At 34.6% G+C, this 10,724-nt stretch overlaps 2 protein-coding genes across 5 annotated transcripts in view; one reads left to right on the plus strand and one right to left on the minus strand.

Annotated features, from left to right (window-relative positions):
- Positions 1-4,746: 4,746 nt before the first annotated feature.
- LOC7495806 (membrane-anchored ubiquitin-fold protein 4) lies at positions 4,747-8,493 on the plus strand. 4 transcript variants are annotated; one of them, XM_002300093.4, is made up of 4 exons: positions 4,747-5,018; positions 5,091-5,305; positions 7,664-7,834; positions 8,166-8,493. In XM_002300093.4, the coding sequence occupies exons 2-4, from the start codon at positions 5,173-5,175 to the stop codon at positions 8,219-8,221; spliced, it is 360 nt and encodes a 119-aa protein (XP_002300129.1). In that variant the 5' UTR covers positions 4,747-5,018; positions 5,091-5,172; the 3' UTR covers positions 8,222-8,493. The 4 variants fall into 4 exon arrangements, with proteins under 4 accessions (XP_002300129.1, XP_006369833.1, XP_024467232.1 ...); XM_006369771.3 differs by having other exon boundaries at positions 4,769-5,018; positions 5,096-5,305; XM_024611464.2 differs by having other exon boundaries at positions 4,769-5,018; positions 5,100-5,305.
- Positions 8,494-8,882: 389 nt separating this feature from the next.
- The window catches only part of LOC7495805 (GRAS family protein RAM1), a 3,043-nt gene continuing 1,201 nt past the window's right edge, over positions 8,883-10,724 (minus strand). Inside the window, exon 2 of the mRNA XM_002298611.3 lies at positions 8,883-10,620. Coding sequence (XP_002298647.1) covers positions 9,499-10,620 — 1,122 coding nt within the window. The 3' untranslated portion in view covers positions 8,883-9,498. The remainder of the gene's footprint in view (positions 10,621-10,724) is intronic.

The raw sequence follows: 10,724 nt of genomic DNA on the forward strand, positions 1-10,724 counted from the left end.
TAAGCAATAAAAAATAATAATTAATGTGTTAAGCTCTTTCAAAAAAATTAATTAATGTGTTGGGATTTTTCATTGATGAAACATTGTATATTGTGCATTGTATAAAAAACTGCACTACGTATTCTCAAGTGCATGACTGTTAATTGTATTGTTTATTCTGAAATGCATGTTGGGAAAGATAATTGGCATGCTAAAATCTCATGTGTGATTGGTGTGTTGAGCTCTCATGTGAATGACTGGCTTACTGGTTCAGGAGGCTCTAAAAGATAATTGGTGTGCTGGGCTTTTTCAGTGATGGACATTGTATATTCTCAAGTGCATATTATAAAAAATAATTGGGTTTATGGCTTGAGGCTCTAAAAAATATTTGACGTGTTGGGCTCTCACATGGATGTTATAAGAAATAACTGGCTTGCTGGCTTCAGAGGCTCTAAAAAATAATTGGTGTGTTGAACTCAATAGCTGGATTGCCCTGAACATTATAAAAAATAACTAGCTTGAGGCTCTTATGTGCATATTATAAAAAAATAACACTTTTACTTTTTACACGCTTTCATATAACGTTGTTTTCAGTTAAAAATTAGGCTTCATCTTCTTTTCATTTCTCGCTTCATTGTGGCGTGTGTATGGGTATACTATGGATTCAATATTCTCTTGGCTTAGGTGCTCAATTTGTTGTCTTCTCGCTCGTTTCCTTATCATTTTGGTTGATGATCTTTTTTCGCTGCATGTATTGTTATCTTCTAGGCATGTCGTCCTCTTATACATGTGGCTTTGATGCATCAGAGTTGGGGAGGAGAATTTGTTGATGTTTGTTGTTCGTGGCTTGGCTCTTCTTTCATTTAAGGCTTATCTATTGTCTATAGACTTTCTTTTCCAAGGGTGTTGTTCTTTTGTTATATGAGCTAGTGGACATGTCATCATAGTGCATTAAATGCACACTCACTATCACAGGTTGAGTGGTTCTATGATGGGTTAACATTCAGTTGGTGAATGATATTTTGGTTAGCTTTCCAGTTCGCTTTCTTTTATTCTTCCTATTGTTGTTCTATTAGAAGTTAACAGTTGTGTTTTACTTGTTATGTGGTTTCATTGTCATTGGTATGTGGGTCCTGTGGTATTTCCATGCATTTTTATTTGGATGTCTGCTGACATAGCTTTGTCCTTTGAGTTTATATCGAAACCCTTGCAGGAAATTATATAACTTTGTGGTGCTTCTTTTCTAAATTGATTGACGTTGGGTTCTAACATTGATTGCTAATGTATTTCTCCAAGAGTTATTGCAATTAAAGGGTTATTCGTTTGCGAGGGGTTTACACACTTTTTTTTGTATCCTTTTCCTTTGTTTTAGAAAAGATGGGAACCCTCTTTGCTATGTTTTTTGCTATTTTAGGACTACTTTGAAATTGGTTTGTCTATCTGCATTTTGAACCTTTAATCTTGTTGGTTTTTTCTTATGTTTTTTTTTTTTATTTTCAGGCACAACAATATTTTCTATTTTGTCTACTAGTTTTAGCCTTTACTTATTCATATGTTATAATGCTAATTTGCTTCTTTTTTTTTTGGGTTGCAGTACTATGTCAACATTTGTTGGTTATCCATTGAGGGTTGCGGTGCAGAGTTTCTCATTTTCTCTTCCAATTAGCTAAGACTAATCTTTTTTTATACACCTCTTTCCTTTTTTATGTCCCCTTGCTTTTTAAGCTCTCTAGTTAGGTGTCCTTGCTGTTAGTTAACTTTTAACAGGTTTTTTTAATTTATGCTCTACTTAACAACTGTTGTTAGTCTTTGCTCATTCGTCTAATATCATGCTTTTTTACATTTTTTTTTTTAATAAGTTCTGCAGGAAACCACCACCATTGGTTTGTTGCTTGCTGAGGCTTGGAAAGAAAAGCTTCTCTTTCAATCTACAAGTTAGCAAATTCTTCATTTTTTTTATGAGTTCTTTGCCTTTTTTGGCTCAATTTTTCTGATATGATACTTTATTATCTAAAAAAAAAAAAACATATTTGCAAGAAACCATTAGTATTTGTTTGTTGTCCGTTGAAGCTTGGAAGCAAAGCTTCTCCTTTAATCTACAGGTTAGCCAAGTCTTTATTTTTTTATGAGCTCTTTGCCTTTTTGGCTCCTTATGATTGCTCAATTAGTTTTAGGTTAGTTGGCATTCGGCTAGCCTCACATTTATATTTGTTTTCTATAAAATATGACTTGCATTTATATTTGTTCTTCTCATGATTATTTCTTTCATTTATATAGTCTAATATATTAAGATTGTTTGTTATTTAGATTTTATACAAAGTAAAATAAAAAAATTATCTATGATAAGAACATCGTTTCCTAAGCTCGACAGAGAAAACATATAAAACCCAACCTCTCATGCCCTAGCTATAAGCAACTGTCAGCATTGCAAAGATTGAAAAAAAAACATTCAAAGCCATCTCATCTATGATAAGAACATTAGAGCTAAACTATTGTGCAAAGACAAAGGGAACAACAAAATTATTCAATCCCACTAAGCAAAAACAAAAAGTTTTCGTTTGAAAAAAAATGAACCAATCATACCTCAAAAGACATTAAACCAAGAAGAATTTAAAAATCCAAAAAAAATATTATGTTGCATAAAAACAAAGAAAACACATCCTAATCAACTCCAAGAGAAAGCCAAAAAAATTAAACAGAACCGAAACACAAAAAACATGCAAAAAAAATATTTTGAAAGTCATTTAGCAAGATAAACTTATCACATGAAACTAAACATGCACTAAACAATGAAAGAATAGAGAACACAACGAAATATAGAAGCTGCTGGATTTAATTGTTTTTGAGAAAAACTTTAATAATAATGAAATAGAACAATAATGAAATCACCAGCAGCAAACAACTTCAACAAGCAAACAACTTACATAGCAAAATCATTCTTAAAAAATGTTGTCAATTATCCTTAACACAACAATTAAGCCAGAAATGAACAAATATGTCAAGAATCCAACATTGACAACTAACTAATACTTCAACAACAAGCCAAAGCCTAACTAAATATGCAACAAAGAATCATGGTAAGCAAGGGAAAAGAAAGGAATTGAAGAACAAATTGATGCTTAGACATTTAGGCAAGCAAGGCAGAACGGGAAATTGATTCGTGATAATAATGGTTTTACATGGTTCGCCTGTTAATCCATCAATGCCAATGTTTATGTTTATTAAAATGTTAATAAAATGAGTTAGGCTTTCAGTTCTACTTGCTATTCTTTCAAGTGAGCTTACATGACATTTTTTTTTAGAGAAATATAGTAAGAGATAGAACTGTTGGTGTGTATATAATCTACATGCAGCCTAAAATTGCTCGCAACAAAACGCGGATAGTCAATCTAGTATATGACAAAAAGGCAGGCACAATGACTATCATTATGGTATGTTGTAGTCTTGAAAAGATCAAGGAAAAAGTTAATATGTAAAGGAGGGGAAGTTGTGATCAAGGGCATTGAGATCAAGGTTCTAGAGAAATCTAAAGCCTAAAGAATTAGGTAAACTTAAAGAACCAGGTTATAAACAAATATTTATTTTGATTGAAGAGTAAATTTGAAAAAAAAAATCAATCAATGGAAGGATCCAAATAAAAAAATAAACAATCAAAAGAATAAGATCAAAATTGAAAAAGAAAATAAAAACAAATATCGTATTAAATGGTGAGACATAAAAGAAAAAGTTAATTTAACATAAAGAATAAAAAAATAAGGACTAAATTTGAAAAAATATCATATCACAAATTGTGATCGAATGATGAAATTGAAAATAAATTAAAGTTTTACAAAAGAGTGAAGAACAAAAATAAAAAATAAAAAGAATAAAGACCGAATTTGATATCTCAATAAATCTAAGGACAATTTAAAAATTTTGCATGGCCAACTCAATTTTTAAGAGGAGGAAAGAAAAAAGTGCGAGAAGAAAAAAAAACAGGCCATCGACATCGCACTATCACCCTAACACTATCACACATTGTCCCAAAAAGAAAAAGACACCACAACGTTTCTAATGACTCAGCGGAAGCTGGTGTTTGGCCTTTGGAAGACGTCCTATGCGCCACACTAAAGGTGCGCACGCCTCTAACATTCTGGCACAAGTATGGCACTTGCCAACTACTTTTTGTATTTTAATAATATTTATATTTATTAAAATATCAATTGTCCTTTAGCTAACCTAATGATGAAAAAATCAATGTGAAAAAAAAAATACTAAAAAGCTCGTGTACGCTAGTTTATTATTCTGATTATTTTATTGTACTTAAAAATACAAAATATCTTATTTGTTCTTAATTAATTTAATAATAGTTAATAAGTCTTATGAAAAGATATCAATACTCTTAATAATCAATTTAATAATTTATGGTGAAAAGAGTAAAATTATCTTCACACTTTTACACTGAACAACACCTATAAATATGTATAAACAGTGTTTTTGAATCACTATTTGTTTTGGTTAATTTTTAATATATATCAATTTATTCCAACGTTATCATTTATATTCGTTATTATAATATAAAAAAATTATTTTGCAAATAACTTACTTCAAAATTATTTTAAAAAAGAAAAATAATAATAGGGTAACATGTTATTCCTCCGGTGCTATTATAACACACACCCAGGTCTACTCTCACTCTTTCACACTACCAATAAACAATCTCCACGTAAAATAAGTAACATAAACGTTGAGAAAAAAGAAACTTGATACAGGAGATCGGAACTCAGCTCTTCTTACAAGGCCCCCCCCCAAAAAAAAAGAAATAAATAAAATTTCACTGACATAAAATTTCGAACTCAACTCAGAATCTCCCTCTGCAGTCTCGATCGGCCTTACGAAAGAAGGAAAAAAAAAATTAAAAAAAGAGAGTAGCTACTCCTTAATTAATCAATTTTGACCACTCAGATTTGTGGCCTAATAATCTCTATATATCAATCAATTTCTCCCGCAGCTTGCGCTCATAAACCCTAGTAAGAATTTGCTTGTTTGTCCTCCTCCAGGTGAGTATTTTAATTTGTTAATTTTAAATAATTGTTGATTTTGGTTAATATCTAGTTGATGGATTATTGTAGTGTAGGAAGGCAGGGAGAGAGAAGAGAAGGAGAGGATTGGTGATTGAAAATTGGGAAGGGTGAGTTCTGGTAAGTGGTGGAAATGCCAGAGGAAGAGGAGTTAGTTGAGCTCAAGTTTAGATTGTATGATGGATCCGATATCGGTCCTTTTAGGTATTCACCTGCATCCACTGTTGCTATGCTCAAAGAAAGAATCGTCGCCGACTGGCCTAAAGGTCTGTTTACTCTGCTCAATTTCTTTCTTTCTTTCTTTATGTATATTTATATGCTTGGTTGGTTATTATGGCTTGAACAGTTGGTTGGTGTGAAGAATTTAGGCTACAGTGATTTCCGTTGCTAATGATGAAATAATTAATTCATTTTGCAGTAATATGCTTAGTCCTCGGTTAGTAAGGGTTGAAACAATTCCTTGCTATGCTATATGGTTGTTTAATTTCGCAAATTGGATAGCTTATCTAGCAAGTGAACCAAACTGGTTCCACTTTGATGAGGGCATTTTATTTTTGGAATGGTGATTTATTTATTTTGTGGTTGGATGGGTAGTTAGCTATGTTTTTCTGAAATTATCACTGGCAACTAAGATATCGATGAGATATGCCTGGTTCCATTGGTATTTTCTTGTTAGTTTAAAATGTAGCTTCTGTTGATTGAGGATGTTTTTGATGAGGGCGTTGTATTTTGGAATGGTGATTTATTTATTTTGTGGTTGGATGGGTAGTTAGCTATATTTTTTCTGAAATTATCACTGCCAACTAAGATATTGATGAGATATGCCTGGTCCCATTGGTATATTCTTGTTAGTTTGAAATGTAGCATCTGTTGATCGAGGTTGTTTTGGATGTAGAGACCCAAATGAGTAGCATTTTCTTTTGCGAAATTAATTTTGAACTTACTTGCACCTTTTTGTTTTGTTAGTTTTTCCCTGATAATATCCTTTTAGACAACACATGTTGTCTTAATTTTCTACTGTTTATTGTTATTGTGCTATATGATTTTTTGTTCTTTTGCATGGGAAACCAAGACAATATTGTTCGCCAGTCATTCTCTGGGCAATATATAGGTGCTGTGTTTACTTGATTTTATCTTGGTTGATTGGGGCAGGGGAACAGTTACATATAGGCTGTCTTGATATGTGACATGTGACATATGGTCATTGTTAAAAGCTATGGAGCAAAATCATATGTGGCTATTTAGTGGATGGACATCGGATACATACCATGTATACAAACAAGGTTGTATGTCCTTAGGTCCCACTCTTGTTTGGCATCCTTTGCTATTTCTACCTTCACTTTGATGCAAGTTATGAAATAGATTTTCTTGCTTCTTCTCACCAAGCAAAGGACTCTTTTTCTCAAGCATTGAGTGAGTATTCAATAATCATGCTCTTAGAGATATCGTGTCAATGATATTGGATCATCTCTTTCGTCAAAGTTTTACTATGCTGTTACCAATCCTCTTCATGCACCGTGCTTTTCTGACAAGACCATTATAATTGGATCCCATTTAAGTATAGAGGCATTGGTTCTTTCTTTTCTGTTCTTCTCTGCACGCGTAACTTCCCCTACTCTTTATATCGATTTATGTCGACTGTTAATATTGAGGGTACTGCTTAGTGAGGACAGGGTTTAAGCCTCTTTGATATTTTCTTGAAGTAAGCTTGTTACCCAATTGCAAATATTTTTCTAATCTCTTCAAATCAAACCATATTAGAAAAAGGAAGCTGTGGCACTTCTGACTTGATTATTGATGAGGACAATTCATTATCATCCTCCAATGCAAATATCATGCATGGAATAAATTACTCTTAGAGCTGGTTTGCCAAATTTTGATATGCCCAGGGAAATTCTATACACCAAAATTGGGTGCATGTGTCATACTTGTGGATAAATGTAATTTGACTTTCAGCTACAGTCAACTGCCTTTAAGTTCTATAGAGTGCATCATGTGCATCTTCTGATTTACAAATGTAATATGATGACCTTGAGTTGGCACCAAGTTCATGTTCTCCCTTGATGTGTCTTGTGCCCTCCAGTGTGGCAGTGTCCTTATTAGAGTCTGTGTTCTACAAAAAAAATATAATTTCAAAAGTAGATAGAATATATTATTGGAATCTTGTGTGCTCTGAAGCATTTCATTCTATGCTATAGTTAGCACAATTCTAGGTCTGACTTGGTTCTGTCTTTGCTTTGCATTGAGTGTAATACTTGCCTTTAGTTGGGTGCTTTTGGACAGAAAACCCATACACTAAGCATCTTTCTTGTTGCCATTTGATTGGTGAGTAGACTTTTCAATTGTAAGCGTGGATGATAAATATGCTTAAAGATCAAGTTCATGGTGGTTACAATTATAACTCCCCCCCCCCCCCCTCATTTTTTAGGCTCTGTAGAAATTGGATATCCCCTTTAAATAAAATGTTAGCCGTTTCCTTTTACTAGGATGATATGGTTTCTTTGAAGCAAGTAGTATTCATTTTTTCTTTGGCATTTAACTTATTCTACTTTGTCAAGTAAGAGATACATTGTTCTTAATCTCTGTTTTCTAACTACAGATCTAAAACTTTTGACTTGTCTTAGATAAAAAAATTGCACCGAAGGCAGCAAATGATGTCAAACTGATAAATGCTGGGAAAATCCTGGAAAACAACAAGACCGTTGGCCAGTGTAGGGTTCCTTTTGGGGACCTCCCAAAAGGGGTCATTACCATGCATGTTGTTGTCCAGCCATCTTTAGCCAAAGCAAAAGCAGGTAGTTTTAGTATTTAACACATGAATATATGTTGCCTTTATGCACGGTAAAAATCTTGTTCTGAAATGCTACTCTTATGTGCTTCCATATTGTTATGTTTGAAGACACATATTCATGTCTTCTGAGGAACAACACCTCTGAGAACATCTTCTGAGACAGTATTCAGCTAAAATTGTCATGAAAAGATGTTATCAAATCTTGATTTTCATTCAGATGAAAACTCCGATCTGTAATAGGATACAGCTGTAATTAGAGTTTTTTTTTTCTTCTCCTCTCTCCTCCAATGTGCTTTATACAAGTTCAAACTTATGTTGTTTGTTTGTCTGAACAGAGAAGAAGGTAGACGATGCCCCAAGAAAAAAGTTCTGTTCATGTTCCATATTATAAGGGAGTCGGGCTCCTTGAAGGTTTAAGCTTGTGAGGTCGCCTCGAAGTTCCTAGGATCTCATGGCGATGGAAATCAGTTACTGGGAAGACAATAACTTGTAAAATGATGCCATCCCTCATCTCACTCTACATGTTTGTTTGAGGGCATCCCCGTGTAACAGTGTGCTGGTGATGTATTTACACTATAAATGGGTGTTTATGTATTTTTATAGCTGCAAGCCTGCACTCTCATTTTATATTTATTTTATACAAGGCTTACGGGTTTGATCTTCGCTGAAATCTTATAATTAAGTAGAACGACTTAAATTGGCCACTGGTTGAATTCCGATGTGCTGTTATTTGTGAGACCACTCAATTCTGCTCTTGCAGCTTGTGACCACATGTAAGGAATCAGACGCACATTTTCTGACCAGGCAATATCAAGGTGGGGAGAACTTGTGTCTTTTTCTTATTAGTTGAAGATATGTTTGTTTTTGTTTTTTAAAATTGTATTTGAAAAAATTGAAATATATATATTATTTATTTCAAATTATTGTTTTTTTGTGTTTTCCTTGGTATTAAAAATAATTTTAAAAAAATCAAAAAATATATTATTTTAATAAAAAAAAAAAACCAAATCACATTTACAAGGGAATGGAAATCAACCTTGTAGGAAGAGCTCATGTGGGGGAAGAGAGAAGGGTTTTGCTGATTGTCATTATGTACGGGAAAAATGATTGTGTGCCCCATAACTTTTGTTGTAATCATGGCATTAATGAGATTAAAATACAAAGTTGATGGCATCACAATCTTAATTAAGCAGAGTGCCTGATGGATGCATGTCAGCGTTCCCTTCCACGTAAAATCTGTTAAAGAAAGGAGTGGATTCGTCCTCATCTCACCATCAATCTCGAGAAGGTGTGCATAGTCCAATGGGCACGACATCTAGGGCGGGAATGATATTCTGGAGTCCAGATCCTGTATCCAATAAAACAATTATCTTCTCATTATTCAAACAGGAAATAGTAGATAAATGAATTAAATGGTGTTTGACCTAATCCTAGCGAATCAAAAAAGAAAAAAAAAGAAAAGAAGATCTTTTTCCCTATAAAACAAACAGAGTACACACATCATTGATCATTCCTCTTATCCCTTTTTTTGACCTTAGTTGATTCTTTGGCATCTACCTTGTTTTTCTTGTATGGATTTACTTTAGACAAACAATACATATAAAAAGTCTGTGGATAACAGGAGCTTGCACATACACGTACGTGAAAAGGAAAGAAGATTGATTAAGATCAGCATCTCCATGCAGAAGCAGCAAGTATGGCTCTATCTTGCCACCCCAAGAGCAAGCAGCCTTTGTCCTCTGTCAATCTGTACCCATCACAGGAATACAAGCCCAATAAGATCTTGGACTGAGTCACTGCATTTGCACTCAGTGGCACCCCCTTAAACCCTTTCCCTTCCATTAGCTTCCTCCATTTCTCAAGCCTCTCATGTCTCTCAAACCTCTCTGCTCCCTCACATGCCACTATGTTCCTTATCTCTGGAGCAAATATGTACTGCTCCACTTTTGCCCTTTGTGAAGAATCTGGCGGAAAAGTTGAATCCAAAGAGTCAAAAATTGCTGAATAATAGTGCAATGCCTCCAGGAACCTACCTAAGAAGTATGGTCCGTTATGGCTTGCTTCTTGCTCAACTACTGTTACTATGTTTGGCGCTTGGTCACGGATCATTGCTAATAGGTTCCCCAGGCAATTCCCGGGGACACGGTGGAGCCGGTTAACAGAGTTAACAGCAAGAGCCTCACCAACCCTTCTATTGAACATGTGTGGTTTAAGGTCTACGAGTTCTTCAGCAACTGGGTGGTACTCAAATGGAACATGAAGAGAATGAGCTAGTTCTGTCAAGCACCGACCGGTCTCTCTAACATTCTCCATAGAGGATCCAACTCCAGTTATTCGGAGGAATGGAGCGCCACCAGGTCTAGCTGCTAGGGCTTGCATGAAAGCTGGCCATTGATAGCCTTGAAGAATGTCTAGGTCAATAACATGAACACGTTCTTCAGTTTCAAAGGCCTCAAAAATTGCTTGATTAGCAGTGAAATGAGCAAACTTTACGTAAGGGCAAGCTTGGTAAAGTATTTGGTAAATTTTGAGAATTTCCATGGAGTTTGGAGGGAAAGGAGAGAAGGCTTTTGAAGAGGAGGTACTAGGTTTAGTTGTAAGGGTTGCAGCTAGCCTAGCACTTAGGGCCTCAGTGAAACAGGACGCAACTCTTTGCATGGAGTCGCCAAGGGGGCTGACGACTCTATTCAGGTGGTGGAGATATCTTCTAGCTAGCATGTAGTCTTCATTGGATACCGCCTCAGCACAAGCAAGGAGGAGGTTCAGTAGTTGGAGGCCACTATCTTGTTCCTGCAAAAAATAAATATATGACCTTAAGATTTGTATTGTGTAATGAAGGAAAATGTGCTGATATAATTCCTAGTCATTGAATATTAATAGATAGTACAATAATA

This window comes from Populus trichocarpa, chromosome 1 (genome assembly GCF_000002775.5).
Source record: "Populus trichocarpa isolate Nisqually-1 chromosome 1, P.trichocarpa_v4.1, whole genome shotgun sequence".
Taxonomy (NCBI): Eukaryota; Viridiplantae; Streptophyta; class Magnoliopsida; order Malpighiales; family Salicaceae; genus Populus; species Populus trichocarpa.

What these genes read in the sequence shown, in the direction of transcription:
- LOC7495806 (XM_002300093.4), top strand. Translation starts at nt 5,173, where the DNA reads ATGCCAGAGGAAGAGGAGTTAGTTGAGCTCAAGTTTAGATTGTATGAT. An exon ending in CGTCGCCGACTGGCCTAAAG is followed by an intron (nt 5,306 to 7,663) that starts GTCTGTTTACTC and finishes GACTTGTCTTAG; the next exon opens with ATAAAAAAATTGCACCGAAG. An exon ending in TTTAGCCAAAGCAAAAGCAG is followed by an intron (nt 7,835 to 8,165) that starts GTAGTTTTAGTA and finishes TTGTCTGAACAG; the next exon opens with AGAAGAAGGTAGACGATGCC.